This window comes from Sphaeramia orbicularis, chromosome 7, assembly GCF_902148855.1.
Source record: "Sphaeramia orbicularis chromosome 7, fSphaOr1.1, whole genome shotgun sequence".
NCBI classification, from domain to species: Eukaryota; Metazoa; Chordata; class Actinopteri; order Kurtiformes; family Apogonidae; genus Sphaeramia; species Sphaeramia orbicularis.
The window spans coordinates 31,167,494-31,193,467 of record NC_043963.1 but is presented as its reverse complement, the minus strand read 5'-3'; the positions used below and the strand labels follow the sequence as shown (position 1 = coordinate 31,193,467).

The 25,974-nt window shown below is 42.3% G+C and overlaps 1 protein-coding gene across 5 annotated transcripts in view; it reads left to right on the top strand.

The window, feature by feature from the left end:
* The first annotated feature begins 4,266 nt into the window (after positions 1-4,266).
* Positions 4,267-25,974, top strand: part of zbtb46 (zinc finger and BTB domain containing 46) — a 65,689-nt gene continuing 43,981 nt past the window's right edge. For 2 of the 5 annotated variants that reach the window (XM_030139737.1, XM_030139738.1), the window contains exons 1-3: positions 4,267-4,508; positions 23,796-24,020; positions 24,203-25,136. In XM_030139737.1, the coding sequence (XP_029995597.1) occupies positions 23,835-24,020; positions 24,203-25,136 (1,120 nt within the window). In that variant the 5' untranslated portion in view covers positions 4,267-4,508; positions 23,796-23,834. Of the gene's footprint in view, positions 4,509-5,823; positions 6,024-23,795; positions 24,021-24,202; positions 25,137-25,974 lie in introns of those variants that run through there. The other 3 variants (XM_030139735.1, XM_030139734.1, XM_030139736.1) reach the window with 3 other exon arrangements.

Here is a 25,974-nt window from a genome sequence, read left to right as displayed (position 1 = left end):
GCTGCACCTTCACACATATTGTTGTCTCACACCTTGTGCCAAATATTCCTTTGTAAAGCCTTCCCCCATCCCCTGCCTGCACCTGGTAGAGATAGTGTTCTTTCAGCCGCAGGCTCTGCTTTCTATACAAGCAGGGCTAGGATGGCACAAGCTACACACAGCTGTTCCCCTTGGTAAATTGATAGTGAAGGGTAGTGGATGGGGCTTTGAAAGCGCCTTGTGCTATTTTTATGACAGTTGTAGATTTTTTTGCTGTTTAATTCGATGTGACCAATTATGTCGCAGCATTCCTCAGCAGGGGGGCGCGCTGGGAGAGCAAATTAATGCTTGACTTCAAAACTTTTCCTAAAGTGCGTTTACGTTTTTCTTCCCTTTGTCTTAGTTCAAACACAAGTTGTCACGAACCTGGTCTCACTTCCTGCGCTGCTCTAAGATGTGTGTGTTTTTATTCTTATGCCTGTTTTTTTTTTTTTTTAAAGCAGTCGCCCAAAACTACATTGATGAAGTTTTAAAGTGAAAACAACATACTCGCTCTTAAAAAGGGCCAAAAGAGAAGAAGAGTGAGTATCTTTTCAGGTGAGTTCAGTCTGATCCACTGACCCACCTTCTTAATGCAAACACACACACACGTCCACAACACACTCATCAACTTGTGTTTCAAGGACTCTCTTTGGACGTAAATACCACACACACAGAGAGGCACAAAACCACCATCAAACTAAATTCCTACTATCCCCCCACACTACCACTCTTCTTTCTGAGTGGATTGCCGTGATGACTGCTCCTACGACTGAATACATGTGTAAGTGGCCTAATGATGCCTAAACCCACCCATGCACAGATAGAGGGAGAGTGGGGGGTGGGGTTGAATAGGGGGGAGTGTAGAGAGGAGGCCAGGGTCCTGCTTGTCATGTCAGGCGGATTGGACGACCACGTTGGCGTGAGGGAGCATAGCTTTGAGTAAAGCAGCTTGTTTCAGGCAGGGATTGTGTTTGCAGACCCTACTCGGAGAGAGAGAGTTTGTGTGAGAGAGAGAGGAAAGTAGGGAAGAGAGAGGGATCTGTGCCTGGGCATTACAGACCTACAGCCTTAATCCACATGGCCTGACATTCTCCGTTATCCGGCCCTCGGCAGCCAAGTACCCAGACTGATGGAGGCACGGCTCTACCCCCTACTGCGTCATACCACACACATCACTCTCACCACATATACACAGTTACACACATTTGTTGTGCCATCGTCTCTCTTCCCCATGAACCTTTCCCACTTCCTCAAAATGAAAACGATTCCTGATCACGGCAACGTACACACTTATTTCCTAAGAAACAATGCGGTTCCTCACCACTAGACAGACAAACACGCATTTCTCATCTCTGTCAAGTTCACCTCCATTTACTACAAAATACACACAGACTCTGGAGTGTAATCCGATTTTTATACATATTGTTGTAAAGAATGTCCCCTTTTGGGATTACCATAGAGATCAACCACATGTCTGTCTGCTGTTTGTTATATTTTGTTCTCTTCATCCAGTTGCATGTCTATATTTCTTAGTGTACATTTGTTCTTAGCTAAGTAAGTATACACACAGTGCCAACTGTATTGTATTCTCAGTGCCTACACACATAAAACCCGGCCAATAAAGTGGATTTGGAGTTTGATTTCAAACTTGCAGCTCCAGTACTGTACATAAAGCAATATTTTGTTGTTTGGAGGAAAAACACCACTTGTTTGTACCTTAACACTGCTTACAGTCGAGTAGCGTACAGTAAAGTTTGATAAGTGATGATTTTGCAAAAAACTTAAAGAAGTAATTTGTAAGATTAAGACTGAAAAATGAACAGCAACTGGCAACTTTCACCAGAAAGTTGCAACATTCATTTCCATACTTTGATTTACTGAAGCAAGAGGCCTGGATAGATGTGAAACTGCTGCCATTTTGAGGATTGGCTACTTAACAATATTGTCGCCCAAAATGACTTCTACAACTGCAAACAATATTGAAAAACTGTTTATCAGTTTTAGATCATGGAGGTTTTGTATGTTTTGAATATTCTGAGAGCCTCGACAAGATTCAAATCTGTGACAAGTGGGAAGATGCAAGTGAGGACAGTGGGTGAAATGGTAGTCAGCATGTGAAACGGACGGTGGCAAAAAACAGAAGTAAAACCTGGAGGTCAAAAAGCATTTTGCCATATGCATTAGTAAGCACCTTTTAGTTGTAAGGCAGCAACATCTAGCATTAAAAATATGTCCATTACTGATATCAGCTTTATTTGAGGGGGGGTAGCTGCAATGGTGGGAGATAACAATTTTTATAGCCTGTTTAAATTGAGATCATTTACACATACTATGTTAGAAATTTTACAAATCAAGAAAATCAGTTTGTTGTAAAACTATAGCAAACTATTCAGCCATGTAAATAGAAAGTCACAGAAGTGATGCCATTATAACTTCCTCCCTCCATGATCTGTTCAGAGTCACTGAAAATGTCTCTTCAGCTTCAACATGACCAGACTTGTAGTCATTTTCATTTGTAATAACACTTTGCTCTAATAGAACCATGTGAAATATGCCAAGGTACCGGTTATTTGGGTGGTTGACATCTGTCACGTGGGATAAGAGATGCAGTCCACCGAGCTGTTTCACACAAAATTAGATGTTACTTTACTACTTCTACAACTCACTGCCAGTTTATTGACTTGTGAAATTATACTTAAATAGACACATATACTTATAGTTAATAGCACTACTCAACTGTCTCCTGTCATTGACCACCTGTTATATTTTCTTCCAAAATAAGGTCCCTTGGGGCACTTCACCTCTAGAAACTCTAATAATTGTTTCTCAAAGGTAATTTATTTACATTTAGTTACATTTTTATAGTTGTCATTTTTTCAAGAATTGAAGGACTTGAAGAGGAATACTTGAATCAAGGACAAATCAGGTACATCAGTGGGTGGATGTCATGTTACCACACCTGTACTGTGAGGATTCTGCTTCCAAATGCATCACAGAAGAAATGGGGCAGCTCCTAAATCTGAAATATTGTTTCTTCACTCGTTCACAGAGTGGCATCACATTGTCCGTCTCATTCAGTCTGTCACATGTGGTTGTATCTCAGGAGGTAGAATGGGTACAGCAAGAAATATGGGGGGAGGTGTGTGTGTGTGTGTGTCCACATTTTGAAGTGTCCTTAAGCAAGACACTGCACTCCAAGAGACTGTGGCACTTGTGTTAATATATGCAGTTAAAGAGAAACACCTCATCTTCTATCTTCTATCATCTTCTCTTTTGACATAACATCATAGCAGTTATACCATACCATACCATACCATACCAACTTTATTTATAATGCACTTTAAGAACTTTACAGCTGGCCAAAGTGCCGTACACCAAACATAAACCAAGGGATCAAATAAGTAAATAAGTAAGTAAAACTAGCTAAGAACAACAAAATACAACCATCATAAAAACAAAGACAAATTAAAATCTGATAAAAACAGCATAAACCCCCCCCCCAGACATGTCACTCATTGATTAAAAGCCAATTTCCTCACAACCTGTTGCTGAGTAAAAATATCCAAAACTGCCCCTTTAAAAGTGCAAAAAGAAAACTTGTGTGAATGGGAGAGGTCTGGTTGAAATGGAATTACAAGGGAGATTTTGCAAAAAATTGTCATGTACGCTGTGAGATCACATGACTGTCAAAGGTGTTTTCCAGCCAAACAGTGTCAACTGTCAACATTAGTCAGCTTTTTATGTTACTGACTGACTAGTTGGCTGACTGGTGTTTTCTTATTGTAACCACAAGAGGGGGTAAGTTACAGTATGGCCTGGTCATTACAGAACCCTATGGCAACAGATGCACAAGCCCAAAGCCCACAGGGATAATGACAACGCCACTGCTTTAATTATATATACACACACGGACCCCCAAATAATAATAATAATACTAATAATAATAATTAAAAAAAAAAAAATAATAATAATAATGAAAGGACAATTAATAAAAATGACAGGATTTGTGTGTTACTGATAAGAGAGCGGCTCGTCTTAGATCAGATGGATAAATGCGCGGTTTGTGCGTTCATGTTGTCTCATTTCCTGACTCTGCCCAGAGAGAGAGAGAGAGAGAGAGAGAGAGAGAGGAGATACGGGGACACGGAGAGAGAGAGAGAGAGAGAGAGAGAGAGAGAGAGAGAGAGAGAGAGAGAGAGAGAGAGAGAGACGCACAGAGGAGGAGGGGGAGGAGGAGGGGGAGGCTCCTGATACCAAGACACGGAAAAGCAGGGGAGGGAAAGAGAGAAAGAAAAAAGGGGCTGGTGGAGGAAGAGCGGGGAGTGGGAGAAAACAGGGGGAATAACACTTAAAGAAAGCATACAGAGGAGAGGAAGGACAGCACCTAGAGCTTTGGACAACCCCTCCTTTCCTCTCGCAGGCTGTCACAGCAGATTGGACTCCGAAGGACCGACACCGCGTCCACCCCAGACCCCATGGGGTAACAGGTATGTCTGACTTCCTTGTATTAGTCCTATCCCTGCGCGTGCTCCCTGCTAACAGCTCGTGTCTGTCTGGAGGATCCGGCAGACATCAGACATATCGGCGGACATCGCAGAGGATCTCCATGCCTTCATGTCATGTCAACAATTAGTTTTCGGCTCCACGCAGCCGTGGCGTGTCCAGCTGATAGTTGGTGTGCGCACAGGTTGGAGACGTGACACACAATGCAACTCTTCTCAAACCGCTGTTACACTTGGCCATCGGAAAAGCTACTGTATGAAGGCCTGTCTGTTTTTTCCGCTGTTTTTTTTTTTTTTTTTTTTTTAAATTCCAGTCCATTGGCATCGTGTTAGCTACGGCATGAGTGTATTTTGACAGCTAAATACCCGACCGAGTGAGCAAGCGACAGTCTGAAAGTACGCCTACCTGTTCCATACGTGACAGCCAGCTGTCTGTTGCGCGTGTTGATATTTGGAGAAGCTGTCATCTGTTGACGGGATTCGCACATTGTACATTTAACACATTATGTTTCCGATAGTTCAATACAGACAGACGGTGTTATTGTGGAAAAATACAACTGAATGCACTTTAGAGCAAATATGAGTCCAAGCTGGTCAATAAAGGAAATATAGTCCACTTTTATCCGCGCGCACTAACATACACAGCATCTTCAATATTCATCCACATCAGCATGAATGAATGAAAGAAACCTGTCCACCAAAAATAGGCTTTTCATATTCAAATCTATGTCCAAAAGCAGGTTTCAGATGACACCTGCAAACGCCTATTTAATTCCTGATGGGTTCAGTGTTTTTTTTTTTTGTTTTTTTTCTTGGATCAAGTTTGATGAAACCATGCGGATGTCGGTGGGGGTTCAAAGTTTTGAACAGAATAGTAATTGTCACATCGGCTCAGGGAAATGTCACGCACGCATTTCGTGGCACACATAATGTAGTGATGCTCCGTGCAGCCGTCTGGAGGGGGATTCAGAATGAAACCGCTCAGAGCAGTGCAAAGACAAGGGCTTAAACCCTCCTCCTTCTCCACCTCCAAAAGGGGGATTTCTCCAGCTGGAAATTTCTGCTGCGTCAACACCCAACCCTAGAGTACAAGACAAGACAAGGGGGGGTATGAGGGGGGGTGGGGGGGGGTTGCACATGGTGCTCTCGGGTAATTTTTTTTTTTTTTTTTTTTTTGATGTCATCTGATCAGTATTAAGAGTTGAAAAGTGTGGCGTCAAGTGTTTTCTTGTGGAACTGAAAGAGCATCCCCTATCTGCCCCCCCCCCCCCCCCCCATTACCCATGCCTCTGTCTGTCTCCTGTGCTCTGTGTATGTCTGCTGTCTCTGTCTGCCCTCTCAAAACCGGTCAGTTCCGTCTTCCTCCATTTTCTACCATGCTTACAATGTGAGAGGGGAACAACCCCACTTCACTGACACTCAGTGTACAGACAGAGTGTGTGTGTGTGTGTGTGTGTGTGTGCCCTGCTGTGGAACACCTCCGGTACAGCCTGCAGCCAGGTGAGTCTGCAGCAAAATGATATGTTCAACTGACACTCCTCTTTACTTGTGTCACTTTGTATCACAGCAGTGTAATCATTATCTCTGCACCAGGGCTGTCGAACTTTTTTTTTTTTTTTATTTTATTCAAATGGCAGGAGTTTTTTTTTTTTTTTCATTGTTACATATCCCATCAGAGCGTATGGCAGCTCCACTAAAAATAACATCAAAAATACCTAAATCCATCTACTGTGGGGATGGAATTTTACATCACTGCACATTTTTTCCTGGTTTTGGCATACAGTTTTTGTGTGTGAACTTAATGCCATTATCAATGAAAATGTAGACCCTACAACCGTTCACTACATGCATGTAAGATACTGAGTTTTTTCTGTTTGTCAGTCGCTAAGTGGATTTTAGGATTAAGGGGCGAAGCCTTTTTCCTTGTTTCCCTTAACTGGGTTGAACTGGATTGTCTGGTCATCACATTGCCCTAATTTAAGCCTCGTACTTTGATGTGATTAAACCCCCTAAAGTCTGTTATTTAATTATGTAGAACTTTCTGAGTCTGTGTTGTGTCCCCCTCATGCAGATGTTGAACAAAAAAAAAAAATCCCTGGCTTGTCATGTTGAAAACCAGTAACCATCATGTCATTTAAACAGATAATTATCACCTTGCCCTGGACTGTTTCCCAGAATGCTTTGTATGTGTGGGTTTGCCCCCCTGCTGCTCCACAGAGGTTACTTCCCCTGAGTGGGGCTGTGTTGTTGTGCCATTATAACAGTAGTGGACATCACGTCTGTAGTGTGTCTTTGTGTGTGTCTGCTCCTTCTCCTTCTGTGTTTTCCACGGGGAAAATATAATACAGACCAAGACAACAGCTACAGGGATGAGTGGAGGAGGAGTGTAGGCGAGATCGGCTGAAAGATGGAAAAAATATTAGGTGTGCGTGTGCTTGCAGGATTGCAAAGGAGGGTTTCAAACACTTTCCGCTCGTGCTATCACTCATGAATGGACCCGTAAAGTTGATTAAACAAGATAAATGACTTAGATTTTCCTTTTTTTAGGCTAAATGTGTGTGTTGTGTTTGAAAGCGGTGAAGGCTTTTACAGTGGAAAATCCACACTGAATTTTTTTTTTTTGGGGGGGGGAGGTTGTAGGGGAAACAGTGAAAGTGGGGGGGGGGGTGTAAAAATGAGACACAGGGGCTTCGTTGGGGTGGTAGTTTGAAGCTTGTGACACTTGCCTCTTCACTTTCTGTGTGTGTATGTGTGTGTATGTGTGTGTGTTTGCATGTGTAAGCCTGCTGGTGTGTAGGTGGTGCTCAGTGCTCCCATGCAGGTTGTGGGCTGAACAACCTGTGTGGTAGCAGGTTAGGGATGTTGTGTACTACCCCCTCACACAAGTTTGTTTATGCAGACAACAGGACTGCAAGTTTACTTCACCTACTGTACATTCTCCAGAAGTAGACAAAAGAGAGCAAATGCTCCATCAAGACACATTTTCGCTGTTAGCAACCTTGTACTCCATTCATCTCTCTGTCTCTATCTCTCTGCCAGTATTCTCATCCTGATCCCCCCTCGGAGCTCACTTGTTAATGGGAACACCTGCTTGGCTAACACATTGCAAAATGAACCGTTTACACTCTCATACGAACATCGTACATGACACACCACTCCTCTCTGGAGTTTTATGACAACTCTTTCCTTATCTGGCACATTGTGAATATTATCATTCTCACGTCTGATTGCATGTCAAGACAGTTTGGCGCACATTAACCCCCTGATCCTGACTAGCTCCATCCCCCACCCCCTAATAACTCCCAAGGCTTTTTAGCTTAACTGCTTCTATAGCTCATTGTGCAGTGCTGAATACAGGTGTTCCCTAATCCTCATGGGGTTACGTGGATGCGGTGGGGGATGTGTGTGTTTGTGTGAGTGTTGTTTTTCCTGAGTGTGTGTGTGTGTAACAGCTGTGCACCCTGTTCACCTGTCATACCCCCCCCCACCTCCTCCCCCAGCAGGAGAACAGGTGAGTTAAAATCATCCACAACCCATACTGCTCACATACAGAAATACTCTACACCGCTCCACGTGTCCTTTCATAGATGTTAATATTTCATAGCCGTGAGTGTGTGTGTTTGAATTGCATGAATTTGCACGCACAATAAGACGTCAATGAAAGCAAATCGCTGTACTTTCTGCTGTGCTTTTGTCAGTGAATTTTTATCTGAAAGGTAATGTGAACCTTTCTCTTTCGTTTATTTTAACCTGCCACTAAGACTCATAAGTCAAGGCGTAAAGTTGTCCTTTAATTGCTAGAAATAAAGTGCAGGGAGTTTTGTGCAGTCAAAATGACAAGATGTCAGAATTTTGTTGGGAGTTGTTGGAATTGTAAACCACCTTTTGGATCGCACATTCCCGAGAAACAGATGAGGGATTTCAGTTTGTGTGCTTTCATCAGGGTGTGTTTTTCTTTTATTTAAGTATGTGGAGCAGATCAGCGCTTTCCAACCAGTTCCTCATGATCACACAATGCTTATCAACATCATGAGTTATTTTCTGGAATTTATGACATTTTTAACTTAGAAGTTATCAATTACATCATTGTCCAAAGTCTGAACAGCCTTAAATCTAATCAGTCCGTGTCCTCTTGTTTGGTGCCTCTGTGATGTTACTCCATGTTGTTGTTTTTTTTTATTCAGTAAGTTTTCATTTGTTAAAGCGCTGTCAAAATACAAATCGCAACAAGTGATGTGATTACTGCAGTTGTTTCGAACCCGCTAAATAACACGCACACATTATCCTGTTAATTATCTTTCTGTCTTATTTAATGAAACAACAAAGCCAGAAATAGAAGGTGTCTGTTGTTGTATGTCTTCATCCTTCTGACTTTGGATAAACTTGTGCCCTCAGGCTTTACATTGATATCACTAATATCTGTCCTCTCCTCTAATGAGCTGGCACAAGACTATACATTATTGTTCCTATGATTTCCATCCTTTAACAAAACCAAGCTAAATATTTAATCTTCCTGGACAGATTTTATGATTTATTACTTATTTATTCTCATAACGGAATCAAATGGTTGAGAGCTTCACCTTGTTTCATATATTTTTTTCTCACTGTTGGAAATCCCTAATGCAGTATAACTTCACTGGCAGGACAGAGCAGGTAAACCAGTGGGAAAGCACTATCACGTACATTCCTCTCTACTGACAAGATAGTTAGCATCTTCAGCTGTCTGCCTGTCAGAAAGGTCACCATCTTTTAAGACAAATTTATACAAGCTATGAAGGACTTGATGCTTTGGGTTTGGAAAACCTTTTTGTTGAAGTCTGAGGTTTGCAGATGGCTAAAAGCATCGTATAAGTACGTGCTTGTTAGTTGTTATTTTCCCACTGAAAGAGTCTGTCTTTTATACACACAGTGTGAGCATTTGATGAGAAATTGAGCGGCTTTGAGCAAATACATCTTTAGAAACAGTCAACTAGCCTCGGGCTCTGGCTGGTGAGAGATTTCCATATCAAAGCTCAGGTGAGAGAGGGAGGCAGGGGAGGCAGAACGAGGAAGGGAAAGAGGGAACGTGAAGGAGAGAGAATGGGGGGTGGGGGGGTAGGGGTGATGAAACAGACATCCGCTCCAAAAGAGTTCTAGCCCTTGTTATTCTGTCGCTTTTTCGTGCAGCACAGTTTAGTCTGTGTGTGTCAGCGCTGTCTGTCTCAATCTAAACTCCTGCATAAAAAAAAAAAAAAACACACAGAAGGAAGGTTGGAAAGACTCAAATACAAACCAACACCTTTCTCTTCTCGGTGCCACACAAATACTGTCTCTACAACCTTATGTTGACTGGTACTGACCGCAGAAACACTGTGTGGCGGAGAAAATGGTTTTCTCCCACTAATACTGTATAACATCTGACCTGTGAGTTTCTGCCAATATTTGGATCCCTGTTTAATATTATTACTGAAGCATAAAACCATCATTTTCCCTGGAAATATTTCTCTTCTTTAGCTATAAGTAGACCTGACCCCATGGAATTGATGGTGACACTCTAATTAATGGATAGAGTTTTTGTTTCGTGCTCACAAAGATGTGTGTGCATGTGTGTATTATTTTATTATTTTATTTTTTTTGACGAACATTATCCTGCTTTGTAGAGTTTTGTAATCCAGCCATGGACCTAGGCTAGAGTGCTAAAGTGCTGCTAACAAGGCCTGTTTAATATTCTCTCCCCTGTTCAACATACAATTATTCCACTTCGCTGCCATTAACATGTACAGTAGGACTTGGCTTTTAATTGGCCTGATATGACTAATGCCAGATCAACTTGGATTTGCTAATTAGTTTTTGCTTTAAAAGTGCCATCAGGACATGAAATATTCATTGATGTGAGGTGGAGCGAGGACTGTGGGTGGTATTAGTGGGATATTAGTGGTATAGGCAGGCTGCTCAAATGTTCTGGTAGAGGAGATTGAACCTACGTTGGCCTATTGTGGTCGGTTATTCATACTTTGGGTGAGGTGTTAGTTTTTCGTCATAATTTCAGACACCCACACACACCAAGAGACAACACACACATACACACATTCATCCATGCGCGCACACCACCTCCATTCTCAGCTTTACAAGGCCACCTCTTCTTCCTCAGCCCCCACCTCGCCTCTCTTTTCTCTCCTGCTCTCACCTCCCCCTCTGCCCTTCTCCCCCTTCCCATTATTTCGACTGTTCGTTCCTTCATGCCTCCTCATCTCACATCCTGTTCTCTCCCCTCACCTTTTCCCGTTCCTTCACTTCACCTTAGCTCCTATTCTCCCGGTGCCCTCTGCTCTGGCCCAGCTGTATCTCCTTCACTTTTTTCTCCTCCTCCTCCTCCTCTTCCTCCTCTCACTCATCTTCTCCCTCCTCCAACCTTCTTCTCTTTTTTTTCCCTCCCACTCCTTAATCTTCCACCTCTCCTCCTCCTCCTCCTCCACCCCCTCCTCTGCTGTAAGTGGGCCAGGTGCCTCCTGTGGCCTCCCCTACTCCATTTCTCATTTTTACCCTTCCTCTACTCCCTTTCTCATTTTTACCCTCTCCCTGTTCCCTTTCTCATTTTTATCCTTCCCCCTGACCCTAGCTCATATTTATACATCCCTTTAATGCAACAGCGAGCAATAACAAATGCCGGGTTCAGTTTTTTTTTTCCTCCCAAATCCACAAATGTGTATTTGACCCGTTGCAGTTCAAGATTCATTGAAGCAACTTCTTTCTTTAGGTTACACAGTGACTTCTCTAGTGAAAAGGGAATTATTTTGATTTATAAAGGCTTTTTTAGCGCTAAAAGAGCGATCCTATGTGTATTATTATATAAACTTTATAAATCTATGAGGAAAGTGAAGCTTTATCATTGTTGCAGGACATTTTATGGGCTCTCCTGTGTCGGTCTAGTTCCCTTTATGAACACGGGAGGTAAAGCCAATCCAAATGTGAACAGAAGTGAGTAGGTTCACATCCCCTTTTCAGTGGTTCAGGGCAAACACCCCCAACGGCCGTTTTCTGCTTCTCCTAACATGCATTCGCAATACAAGCACAATGACAATCACACACTGAAATATGCATATATGGAAGTCTCATTGTTGCGATCTTTTTGTTCTGTCCCTTGAATGTGCAGGGTGAGCTGGCAATGCGCTTTCACCTCATCTCCTCCTCACTGATACCTTTCCCCCCCCCCAACACTCTTCCTCTTTTCACTCATTGTCATTCCCTCTGCCTTTGTCTCTGGCTAGCTCTTCTCCCTTGCCCTCTTCTTGTTACTCTCTCTTTCTCACCCCCGCACCCCTCTCTCCCCCTGCCTCCCTCCCTTCTATCTCACCTCCCCAACCCTCTCCTTTTTTTTTTTTTTTTTTTTTTTTTTTTTGTTGGTGTGTGCGCTGGTGTATCACGAACAGGGTGGCAGTTGATTGGTGGTTGGTGGTTTGGACGGACACCTGATACTGGCACTGCCTCACAATGTGGGAATGTGTGACTTCTTCAAAATTAGGTTTCCAAGGTGGGTGTTGTCCTTCGCGATGGTGAGCACGATCATGGGAGTTTACACAGTGGTCCTTTTGTCTCTCCCTCTCTCTTTGTCTCATATGTCTTGCTATTCTGTACATGAATTCGCAGTTGTTTCCATTGCTTTTGGAGAAGAGGGAAAAAAGCAGTAGTACTTCCAAATGCCTGCGAGCTATGGCAGCCGTTCATGTTAGTCAACAGGTGACAGTCAAATGTCAAACCGCATTTGGGTAAAAAGGCTGGAGGTGAAAAGACAGATAAGACAGAGAGGAAAAGAGATGACAGGAGAGGAGAGGACAAGAAAGTGAAGATCCAGGTGAGGCATTTGTCTGGTCAAAATCCAATTTTGTCAATCACAGTGGACATGATAGCCCCCAGCCTCACGAATTTCATTGTTAGTTCATTGTTAGTTCATTGTTTTAGGCACTGGAGAAAAAGAAAAAGTTAACTGAAATGTGACATGTCTTTGTCTCCTTCAGCAACACACAACAAAGAAGACACATACAAGGACACTGTTAAATTACAGCGCCTCCTCTCTTAACCGCCAATCATGGCACGGCACAGACACAAAGAAAACAAACAAACCAAAAAAAAAAAGTAAATGATTTTGCATCTTCACTGATTACTGTTACAGTGATTATCCCAGTTTGTGTTGAAACTGCTGGAGCGATCACAGAAGGATCAGACCCTCTGTATCAATACTACCTATTGATATATGTCTGTGGTGATACACTGTGCAGCCTATTGAACTCCCAAGTCTTTTGGACAAAATCAGTATCTGTGTGTCCCATGTCCAGTCCACCAGCAGTCAACTAAGCAATGCTACAGTAGATAAGAAACCTACCGAGATTCTGCCGCCATCGATCTCACACTGCACTGACTCTCCGTTTCATGGTCGCCGTTTTCAACAGCACTACTACTTTTCCTCCATTTCTTTTGCTTTTGCCTTTGTTCCGCATCTCTCTGTCCCTCTCCCTTCCTTACCACTTGCATCTCTTGTCTCCCTCCCTCTTTCTTACCCTTCACCGTCTCTTTTCTGACTCCAAAATCTGAGTCTCTCTATATTTAGATGTTCCTCTCCTCTCCCCTTGATTTCTCTCCCTTTATCTCACCTCCTTTTTTTTCTACCATTGAAGGACAGATTCGCAAAAAAAGCGCTCTGAGATTCATCAGTGTTGTATAGTCGCTGCTTTTTGATCAACTTGATGAGTGACAAAGCAGCCTCAGGCGATTACATACAAATGTTTTTATAAACACTTCTCTATCTGTATGTAAATGACTGGGCTGCTCAGTTATGGCTGTAGACTGTGGTTACGTTAGTTAGATGTAAATGATTATATATTTAGAGCTAAGTTAATATAGAAAAATAATCTTTTTAGTGTTTATGTGTGCTTTGGAGTGTTTGTGAATTAGATTAGCTGGGAGGGAAGTCTCTTTTAATATTTGCTCAGGGGGAAGGAGGGTGTGCCTGTTGAACTTGCGAGTACACACTTAATCTGCGGCTTTTTTGCTCCCCTCTTTGCGTGAGCTCATTGTAAGCTGCAGCCCAGTGTGGATTTGAGAAAGATGCCTCTGTTTGCTGTCTGACAGAGCGACAGTCACACCAAGTTACCCTTACACACACAGACACACTATGTGGACACCCGCCTCGGCACCAGATAGCGACTGGCCACCAGCGGTGAGTCATCATCATTCAGTCATTCACTTGCACATTGGAAAACCACACATTTTAACAAACAACAATTAGCTTTCAGTTCTCACTCCTGTTCTGTGCTTGGGCATTTTTTTTAGTTCCCTCCCTCAGAACTGGGATTGTTGTACCATAAGTTCATTTTTACGGACTCTTTCTCCTTTGTTTCATTTCCTCCATACTTTTTACTTGCCTCGTAGTGTGTGTCTGTCTCTGTGTGTGTGTGTGTGTGTCTATGTGTGAGAGACCTTTGGTGCCGGTGGCTGCAGTGACTGTTTTAACAGCTCGGGAACAGGCTGCTTGTGTTCTGTGTGGTACAGTCATGTACAGTCGTGTCTAGCTGAGTCGTGACAGGTTGCTTTTTTGCTGTGACAGGTTTTGTGTTAAGACCTATGAGAGGGTCTGGACAACCACACACATGCACCACACACACACACACACACACACACACACACACACACACACACACACACACACACACACACTGAGTTCTTTGCTGGCAGAGCGAGACCAGGGTGGGTGTTAGATGTGAGTTTTGAGCTGGTCCAAAGCTGTATATTGTCATCATCATTGTAGCCACAAAGCCATTTGGTGCTTTTCAAAACACAACTGAGATTTGCCAAGTGACAGAAGGTGAGTGAAACTGGTGGAAGAACAGCAAAGGGAGGTAAACCAACCGGGGATGAGGGCAGTATTAAAGGATATTCTGTCTTTTTACAACCTCTTTTTTTGTCATAATACTCACTGAGGCTAAAAAGTGGTCAGATGATCATACGAACAAAGCCTCAGTTTTATGAAATTGCTAAGCTGGTTATTTAATAGCCAAGTACAAACGTACAAATTCACATGCTTTTTCTAAATAAAAATAAATTCAATGCTTGAAAATTGTCGAAAGCTTCTATATAATTTTGATTTTCATTTTTACATCCTTTGTTGTAATTAAATGTAAGGTGATTCCTAAGAAATATTGATATTTAATACATCCACAGTGCTTCTCTGTGTACAAACACAGGGGGCGTACCCCAGTTTGGATCAGCGTTGTGTTGATCAGTCCAAATCACTTTGGGTTTTTTTGGTGTTTTCAGAGGCTGTGTAGAAATACCTTTTTTTTCCCAGCACACACTAAGCTTGGAGCATTATACCATAGCATGGTTTACAGTGGTATGAAAATTGATGGTTATCATACCATGCACAAAATTGAAAGAAAAGCCACTAAACGGAGAATCATACCTGTGCATCTCCTTTCCACTGCAGAGGAGCAGAGTCAGTGCTCGTGATTTTGCAGTGAAACATTTGATGACTGTATGAAAGGTATGATTGGATGTCTATATATGTCAATAATGGTTCATTTTAATTTCATCACAGCAAAATCTACTGGACACTTACAGAATAATTTAACCCCTTTAGGATTTTGACATTAAAATCATACACTACAAACAGAAAGTTAAGGATATTTTTAATTTTTGGGCTATTTTTTTCAGTTAGGATTCTTGTACGGCGCTTTTTATTTTTTTGTGTGTGAATTGAATTGAAACACATTTTTTAAACACCAGACATAATTTTATTTACAAATGGCAAAAATGACTAAAAAATGACCAAAAAAAAAAAAAAAAAAAGAAATATCCTTAACTTTTTTTTTGTAGTGTACATCGACTACACACCCAGCCTCACTTAGCAAAGCAAAATTAAATAAATGACGCATATGTGACCAAAAAAAAAAATCCCTTATGCAACTAATTCAATTCCAAGAAGTCATCAACTAATCCTGCAGTTACACACCTTCAAACTTTAACTCCCTTATATTCACTCATGTTATGTGAGGTTTGTACGTCACAAGATTAGCATCAATGACACAGGGTTTTTCACCAGGAGACCACACAAGGTGACGTGATCATTGTTACAGTCAACCCCCCCCCAGTCTCCTCCCACCTACAAAACCAAATACACATACTTCCTGCAGGTGATTTCACTTCTCTCTATATGTAAAAACATTTTCAGGAAAGTAGCCGTTTCCTCCTTCAAAATTACAAACACTAGATGTAGAAATAGTGCGGAGTTGGTGTAAAGTGGTGATTAATTGGAGGCCTGCGGAGATAAAAAGTGTAACTCGGTGTGTAATTATCCACAGGGGTAGACAAATTATCAATCAACACACAAACAAGTACACCTTAGCCTCATATTCTTTTGAGATTTTCATGAGAAGCTTCCACCAAACTTTAGCATGAAGTGGGAAATTTCAGTGTTGACGTTTGCCTGACACCTCCCACCTCACAGTTTAGTTCACTGGGGCTTCAGCCGTGTTTGTGTAGGTGGTCGATCCTGGCTATGCTCTATGTTAATGGCAACACATATCAAACAAAAGCCTCTCTGTGTGGTTATCTGTTCCCATCCTTTCACCTTTCCCGTCCCTTTTTCATCTCCTATCCTTTCCTCTTCTCCTTCCACTCTTTTATTTCCAGCCTTCACTCTCTTTTCTTCTGTCCTCTCACCTTCCCTCCCTCTCTCCTGTAGCCCTCTTTCTTCTGCTACTCCATTGTCTTACAGTAGCCCTTCTCCGTCCCCGCTCTCCGCTCTCCCCCTCCTTTCATTTTGGGTTCTCCGACAGTGGTAATGAGATGTTTCATTATTTGCATTTCACAGCTTTTAATAGAGAGAGAATTTAGGCTAAGCCCCGGGTCGTCAGTCAGGGAGTTACCATGGGAGACATAGCAGGCTTAGGGGCCTAGAGAGAAAGATAGCCCAGAAACTACACACATAAAGAGTGCAAAAGAAGAGATAGACACAGGAGAAGATGCACAAAAAGACAAACAGAGGTGGCGATTTAGAACTTCTCACTCTTTTTTTATGCTCCTGTTGCATCAAATACTGTATCGCTGATGCTTTGTGGGTCATCTGGTGAGCTGCAGGTGAAGTTTGAAACTCAGCCTGTTGTGTTGCAGCTAAAGGACATCAATATCTTAGTGTCACATCTTTTTTCCGGTCACTCCGGGATGATCCTTCGTACATCCTTGCCGTGGTTGGATTTCCATGAGATCCCTCCAGGCTTAACACCTGTGTGGCCTAAGGTATAAAGAGAGGAAGCAGCTGAAGATACACATTCAGGCTTTCATAGGCAGGTCTTTTGGCAGGTGCAACTGAATTAGAAAGATGCGGCGGGGGAGGCAGAATTTAGATAGTGGGGATGTCTTTAGGTGTAGATAGGGAAGGTCCAGGTATTGTTTGTGGGTGAGGCGGGCAGGGCTGGGTGGGACTGAAAGGGGGAGTGAGGGATGAAGAGGGCAGCTCTAAGTCCCATAAGCCTCCTGGATCCTCTTTGGTCCCTCTCCACATGACATGGCTATCCTTCTTTGAGTCAATCTCTTCCCCCACCTTGGCTACTTGGATTCCAGCCAAGGAGAGCGGACAGAGAAAGGGAGAGCGAGGTAGAGGTGCAAAATGTGGCGTGATTAGAGCTGGTGGGGAAGGTGGAGAAAATAAAGGTGGACAGATGGAGGGTGTGTGATAAAAGAAACAAGGGGAAACAAGGGGAAACAGACAGCATGAACACGTACAGTTAGATTTTAAAAAAAAGTTGGATAAAGATGGAGAAGGAGACAAAACCAAAGATGAACAGTCACTCATTTTTAATATTTTTAACAAGACAAAACCTCAGACGCAGCCACTTTCAGTTCATAGCTGTGTTGTGTTATTTTGCAGCTTTTCTAATTGCAGCTTGCATGCCTGCCCATGTGTGGATGTGTGTGTGCATGTATGTTATTTTTGTCCATGCTTGCCTTGTTGATGGGCTGCCACCCTGGCTTGTCCCGGAAGGCTGCCAGCTCCGTCGGATTGGGGATTAACCCCGGGATAATGGCCTTGATGCCCAGTTGAGTGGAAGCAAAGCTGTTTAAAAATATTGGCTGCCTGAGTCACTCGCCCAGCTCTTCCTGTCTCCCCCTCTTTCTATCTTCTGTCTCTATCTTTCCAGCTCTGCTCTCTCGTTGCTCCTGCTCTATCTTTTTTCTCTCTGTTTTTCACTGTTCTTTATCTCCTTCATTCTCTGACTCTATAGCTTTTTTTTTTTTTTTCCTTTTCTTATTGGCTTTTAACCTTGGCTCATTTCTATGTGACTTCATTTTTCTTCATTCGCCTTTCACAATCCTCGTCAGCAGCTGTGATACATGGCCACACATTTGCATTTATGTTGTAGATTTAACAAATTGTAATAACATGCTTTACATGAGGTAGTTGATTTTATTTTGGTAAGTAATGATTGCGTTCATATTGCCACATGAAGAAGAGCAGTGCTCCGATGTCCAGCAGAAAATCATTTTAATTCCACTTATGCTGCAGGTGTTTTTTTTTTTTTTTCCACAATATCCTTTCTCATATGGAGAAAGAGTCCACTTGAAAGCAAACCAATTCCTTTCTTCCTGTATCTTAATTTTTCATCGATATTAGCATAAAACACCAGAGATCCTCCTAATATCTTCTCCTAGGGGCTAAAATCATTTATTTCACTTTGTTTTGAAAGCTTTACATAATACATAATTCATTTAGTGCAGACCTGCCAACCTGTTTGCTTTTTCCACAGAAACTGCCTGCTATGATATGATAGTGTGCTGGTACAACTTGCTACTGGAAAATATGCAAAAAGGACCATGTTGATTTTCAGCCTAACTGATAAAAATTTTGTAGCTGAGGCATGAAGCTGGGATGGTTGACAGCAAAAATGCCAAATCTTGGCTACTGAATCTTAACTTGATGTCCCCTCCTCCTCCCTCCACACATTCATTCACTTCTTCAATCTTTTTGGCCTGCTTTTACTGCGCCCTTCCTGCTGATTTTTAACACAAGTGCCAAGAGTAGAAGTAGGGATGTGAAAAGGATAAAATTGATAATAGTGGACCTTTTAAAAACTAACCTGAAACCAATTATGATAAAGAACATAAGGCTGCATACTCCAAGTGTAAACTCTACACTCAAAAACAGTAAGAGCTTTTTCTTTACTTTTAGTTCAAGCAAACTGTTTTCAGTCATTTGAAGTAAGAAAAGTGCACATGTGTTTGGTAATTTATGCAGAAACAACTTCTGGTGTCATGTAGAACATTTATTTTAGATTATTTTGGATTTATTTTTGAAGTTTTATTCAGTAGTGAATAGAACTAATGTCAGATGGTGATTAATAGGCTTCCATTCATACTGTTTTTGACCTGATGGAAATAATTAGATTAGAATAATCGGCCTAGTGAACGACTGGGCAATATACCTAAAAATGATACCACAATCAACCCTTTATATCAGTTGGTATTGATGATTATTACAATAAATGTTAAATTGTTATTTCTTTAATATTAGAAATTGATTTCTGCTCATGTGTGAAGGAAATCAGATGGTTTTAGTTTGTTAGAACATGCCAAATAGTTCACATTTCACAAACAGAAATAGCTGGTCTGGTCTTCTTTGTGGATTACAGCACAGACTAGTACTATGCAAGCAATGAAATTATGTTGTACTGTTAAAAAAATATATATATATAAAAAATGTTATATTGATAATGAAGAAAATTCTTTTGTGACAATAGTTGTTTTAAAGCCCATCCCTACCTAAGGGCTGCATCATGGTAGACTCACTTAATGAGCATTTCCTATGAATGTTCCTTCATACAAAATAAAATTAATTGCAAGTGTATGAAACCCCTTGGACTATGCTGTGAAGAAACTTGCAGCCAGTTCAATCTTCAACCTGGTAATTAGGATGTGAAAATTTCACAGCATTTTCCCAACCAAAAGAATTTGTGCTGTGGGAAAGATTTGGCTGAAATTTCTCTCTGTAATCATGTTTAACCACATGTGTGGCCACTGAACGCATGGCACATCCAACATATTTAACCGGGCTGATGCCTGAATGCACAGCGTGAGCCCTGTTTGAAAGCTCTAGCTGCGTTAAACCCCACACAAACAAAGTATCGCCACGCTTTTGATCCAGAAGGACCTTGTGCTTTGCCTCCCCTTGGTCCTGTGCGGTCAAGGAGGCAGAGAAGTGGCTCCGAGGGACAGACTGCATTAAGCCAAAAACACAAGAAGGAGGAAGCCCCATTCTCTCACTCCATCACACGTCTCATCTCTTTAGTCGTCTGGCCGGGGCCTAAAGTGACTTTGCTGTGATGTGACCAGGACAAACCGGGTGTGATGCCATGACGGCTCTGCTAAGCGTGTGAACTTGTGTGTTTTTAGTCCTCCTGTGTGTTTGTGTGTTAAGGGGCATGAGCTGGATGTGGGGAAGGGGGCTGCTGATGGTGTGTGTGTTTCTGTGTGAAGGAAGGAGGGGCGTTAAGGACGACAGTCACTTTTGATTTGGTCTCAGAAGGGTGACAGGGATTTGGAGCTCTGGCGGCATGCTTTACCGAAACAATCGTCTCTGACCACAAATAAGCGTGCACAGACTGTCAGCCAGCCACTTGATGACTTTTTCCTTGCTTTTTTTTTCAGTGAAATTTCATAGAGGGATGAAAAGCTTTTTTTTTTTTTTCTGCTCTGTGACATTCTGAAAGCAGGCTTTAGTTTCTGTAGCCTTGGTGAGACTGCTAATGCTTTGGATGAGACACAAAAGTCTCTCCCTCTCTCTAGTTGATTGTCTGACAAGTTCATTTTACCTTACTTTCCCCTCTTGTGTCAAGTGTATATTTGGAAAAAATGTGCGCAATAAATCAAGGCTGTACTTACATGGTGGAGGGAGCGACTTTTGGTCCTGATGATAGTCTAAGCTCCTGGGGTAAGATGGAGAGTCTTTCTGAGGAAATGAAAAGCTCCAAAGGTGGTTTAGGGTGTTTATTTACTATAGAGTGGGTAGCATTGGGATTGTTTCTTGTGGAAAAAAGGGTCTGACTGGAGGAAATTGGACATGCTGAAATTAAACAAACCAATTAGGCAAGCAAGGAGTTTAGAGGTCAAAGCACACTCCATTAATGTTCCTCCTCTCTGCCTAACAACTAGCTCAGTATGTCTCTGAGTCTGTTGAAGCTATAAATTTCATTAGACCTTCCCGTCTTTTTTTTTGTGTTGCTTCCTCCCAGTTTGATGCTATTGTTTTACCCTCGACTGATCATTGTTTTTGTTAAATTTGAGGCATCATTTAACATGCCCCTGGGTGAAATCCTAGCCGCATGTCACGCCACAATCACACACATTTGCTGAACACTGCCGATACTCCGGTAGAAACAAGGCCCTCTGTATCAGACAGCACACTGACATTATCATTAGCTCTTTAGACATGCATGACCACAAGAATTAAACGTTGCAGTGATGAACTTCAGTTTGCAGACTTTTCCTGGTGTGTTGAAGTCCGAGTTCAGATAAGGTCCCCACCAAAAAAAGAAAAAAAAAAATTAATAATACCCAAACTAGCCAAGCTGTTGCAATAACTCTTTTCTTGGATTTATTTTTAAGTGAAATAAAAGCTGTTGAATATGGTTTTCTAAAGGGCAACACAGTATTTCCGTAAAGTGATACTGCTTTTGAACTTTTATGAACATAATTTTCAGGCCTATAATCACCTTCTCTTTAATGAGGTGTCGACAGAACATCAACAACATGTCTTATGTCAATGCCGCTGGAGCTAATTGAATAAATTTGTCCTTTGGTTGAATGAACCCTTCAGACAAATTAGCATTTACTTGTTCTTTTCATTGTTCTTGTCACTTTCATTGTTCCATTCTTGAACTGTGAGTCCTAACAGAACTAGAGGAACCTACATGCAACATTGAATCTGGCTTTCTTTCACTGCTTCCTCTAACCTTCCAGTAGATATAAATGGGTTTTCTGCATGTGCTGTACAGTGACCCTGTGGTTCATCATCCATGTTTGCTGGGAAAAAAAAAAAAAAGAAAGAGGAATAGCAGGGTATTGAGGTATTTCTCAGTGAATAAATGACTTTTTCTATGTTTTATGTGACTCTGAGAGGAGGCCTATCGTATAGACAGGTCTATACAACTGCAGTGGCCCTGAGAGAAGAAGAGCAGAGAGAGGAGGAAGGGAGCTGCTGTGTCTTTAAAGCACCTCGGTTTGTCTCAAAAGGTTAGAGGTGAGGACTCTCAATACCTCCATCAGGGCAACATATAAAGGAAAGAATATCTCAAGGTTATGCTGCCAATAGATTTTTCTAAGAAATGTGTGAGCCAGAGGATAAAAACACTTGCGTCAAAACTTGTCTTTTGAGACTCTGAGGGACAATGTTTTTCTACATTCACCTCCAACTTTCTTGCCTCTCATACTTCTTTCACTTTGTATGGCTAAAGAAAACACCAATCAAAGTGAAAAGTTGTTGCCACGCATTGATCAGACCCAGAACTTTTTTTTTTTCTCATTTTCTTTCTTTTTTTTTTTTTTTTTTTTTTTTTTTTTGGAGAAAGTGAGGTTTCAGTCAGCAGTTGTCACCATCACTCCATCCACTCATCCACTGCTGTTCATTGGAGGTGTGTTTGTCCAAGTGGACGTGGGAGACACTGTGGATTTATCTGATCTTACAAGCCATCAGGATGAGCAGAGCTTTGCTAAACATGACCTGAAGTGTGCCGGCCCCCGAGCAAACGCTGCTGTCACCTTGACCAACCCGGGCTGTCATCTCTCAGAATGGCCCACGAGAGCTGACAGCTGTGGCGTTCCCAAAACAAATCACTGCTGCGTTTGGTAACACTCTGCGTCCCCACGATTTAGCCCTCACCGAGACGAGAGCAGGAGCGGCGGCTGCTAATGCTCTGGCTAATGCACTGCCTGAGTATGTGTGTGTGTGTGTATATATATATATATGTCTTCTTCTTCTCTGTGTGTATATGTGTTTGTGTTTACTGGGGCTTATGCGCTTCCTCTCTGTTTTTCTACCGCATCATTGAATGGTTCGACATAGCGATGTGCACATCTCCCTTTCTCCTGCTCTCCCATCTCAGTGGCCTTCACCTGCACCCATTCTGTTGTGTGAGCTTAAAATGCCTCTGGTATGTCATCTAACCTGCACACAGCAGAAAAGAAACAAGTGGTAATGTTTCAATGTTTTATCTACGCTTAAGGAAAAAAAAAAAAATCCACATGCATCTTAGATCAATATTTGTGAGCAGAGCCTAATCCCCTTAGCCAGACGGAGAGGAGCTTTATGGGCTAATAGACTGTAAAAAAAAAAAAAAAAATCAGATCTCAAACAGTTTTGTGGCTTTTTTTCTTTCTTTTTTGTTAGAGAAAAAAATTAAATATGTCAGCATCCCTATAACATCACTATGAGTACTGTTAGCGAATACTGAAAACGTGGCCCCTTGTTCACTGACAGTAGAGAAGCTTCACAAATTGTCATTAGGGGTCTATTTTCTTTAGTTCTTGGAAAAACTTTGTGTTCACAACCCTCAACCGAAGATGTAGGAGATAAGAAACACAGAGGTGAAGGTTCAAGAGAAAATTTTCGTCTTAACTAGACAGCTGATTGAATATTCACAGTCAAAAGAGAGACAAAAAAAATAACAAGAAACCGAGGCTTTGTTTATTGATAAATTTAATGGTAAAGTGGTCTGTACTAAATGAGGTGTTTTTCTCACTCTCAACTGTTTTGTGAAAGTGTTATGCTTTATAACTGACATTTTTAATGAGCTTACACACACACACGCTCACACACACACACACACTCACTTCGACAAACATGCCACACACAACTTCCACACAAATGAACCTGTCAGACGCAGTTTAAACACAGAGATTTTTGACTATTGTTACCGGGCTGTTTTTAGACATCAAACTAAAGCACTTGAGATGTGGCTTCTATTGATGTATTGTTTCTATGTCACCGTCATTACTGAGATATCCTTAGCCTTGCTTTTCTTTTAAGGATTACTTCAGCTAAATTCAATAATTTTTCCCATTTTACATAAACATAAACCCAACCCTATAGGAAAAGGTTATTGTATATTGTAAAATCGTCATCATTACTTGACTTTAATTCGTTATTATCCGCTTTGTGAAGATCGGTCACCTTTCAGCATTTATGTTGCCTTATTTTTATACATATTTCATGTCAGGTTAATTTCTCTCATCTCTTGTATTTCCCAGCAGACGGTTTGGAGGAGAGGCTTTTGTTCAGCTACACAGATGAACAACAGGAAGGAGGACATGGAGATCTCCTCTCACTACCGCCAGCTCCTCAGAGAGCTCAACGAACAGAGGCAACACGGCATCCTCTGTGATGCCTGTGTCATTGTGGATGGAAAGATCTTCAAGGCCCATAAGAATGTCCTCCTGGGCTCCTCACGCTACTTCAAGACTCTTTACTGCCAGGTAAGGGACCGCTACACTTGGGGAGACGGGTCAGGGGGAGTCTGTAACGTTGCTTGTTTTTCTCTCACTTCCATCAATTTTATTCACTTGATATAACAATATCTGAAGTGGGCTTAAAAAAGTTTACTCATCCTGAAATGGGTAAAATAGTCAAGAAATGTTGTTGTCTTTTCACTGTTTAGGTTAAAAAAGGGGCAGAGCCTCACCACCAGACTACTGTCACTCACCTGGATATCGTCACAGCGACAGGCTTCAAAGCCATCTTGGACTTTATGTACTCAGCGCACCTTGCCCTCACCAGTAAGAATGTGATTGAGGTGATGTCGGCCGCCAGCTACCTGCAGATGACAGACATCGTCCAGGCCTGCCACAGTTTCATCAAGGCCGCGCTGGACATTAGCATCCGCTCTGAGATGGCCGATGAACTGGCAGACTTTGAAATGGGCGCTGTCGCTGCTGCCGGTATAGGTGGAGGCGGAGGAGTTGGAAGCGGAGGAGTGGGTATAGCGGGAGCGGGAGGTGTCGTAGGAGCAGGTTTAGGAGGGGCAGGAGGAGGGATAGTAGGCATGGCCTCAGAAGCCCTGGCCTCCATCATGTCTGGTCGCAGCACCTCCCCCTGGCTGGCACGCCGCACCAGCCCAGCCAACTCCTCCGGGGACTCGGCCATCGCCAGCTGCCACGAGGGAGGCAGCACGTACGGTAAAGAAGACCAAGAACCCCCCAAAAGCCATGAGAGCCAGGAAGAAGCGTGCCATGACTCCCAGCCCGCCTGGCCGCACGACTACAGGCCCGTCACTGTCAAAGAGGAACAGGTGTCCCCCGCCTCCTCCTCCCATCCCCGGGACACTCCCAGGGGAGCAGCCCAGAGCCAAGGGGAGCAAGGGGCCGGGGGTGCCGGTGGAGGAAATGGCGACGGGCCCTGGCAGCCATTACAAGGGTCAGGCCGGAGGAAGAATAGGAAGAACAAGGACACGGTCAGACATATTACCCAGCAGGCCGAGAGGAACTGGGATAGAGAGCGGGACAGGGAGAGAGACAGGGACAGTAGGCCTGGATCTCCTCTGCCCTCCATGCTGGCTGTGGCTGGATGGAACTACAACGGACAGGACATCCCAGGTAAGAATACGAAAAACCTGCTTCTCACTGCAGGAAGTATTATATTCTTTTACTTTAAATGAATCAGTCTTTTTTATCGTATCAAAAAGACAAAAATGTGGTGTGTTTCCAGATCCAAATAGCCTTTTAACAGTGGATTTCTTGGTTTGATTATTATTAGCGAGTTGGACCATTTCAGACAGGCTGGATAAAAGCCAAAAGAAATGCAAACTGCCACTTAATTCTTGGAAAAGGACTTTACGGAACTGTTTTGATAGCACTTTCCAAGAGTTACAGCACTTCTTCAAAGTTGTCTCCTGCTTAGTTATCCAGTCATGTGATTAGTGGAAGACTGGTAAGGTAATGAGATTAGGTTAAATAATTGGGTGAGACTTTGTTTCAACACCCAACTAGAGTGAAATCGTATTCATCTATTCTAATACACACTTGTTGGCAAATGATCAGACTGCTGCTTGTCAACTTTTATTGAACTCTAGGTTGCATTGCATTTGATGTAAATAATATGCTAACTAACGAGTTTTATTTGTATTATTTTATTAATCCTTTTTCACTCAGTTTTGCAACATAAAACGACCTCTTTTCCTCCTTGGGGAGAGAGATTAGTGTGTTTCTACTGTAACATGTTAGCCCTAAGATGATTATCTAGAATCTTGGAGGTGTAAGGTAAAGCCTGTGTAAATGCAGGTGGATAATACAGTCCTCTTCTAACAACAGTTTATATAACACACACTCCCACTTAAACAAGCGAATGCATACACAACCACAGTCAAACACATTTATTTTGAGAAAGCTGCTCTTGATCCTCAGTCTAACAGAATTGTTTAGTGAATTCCTTTAC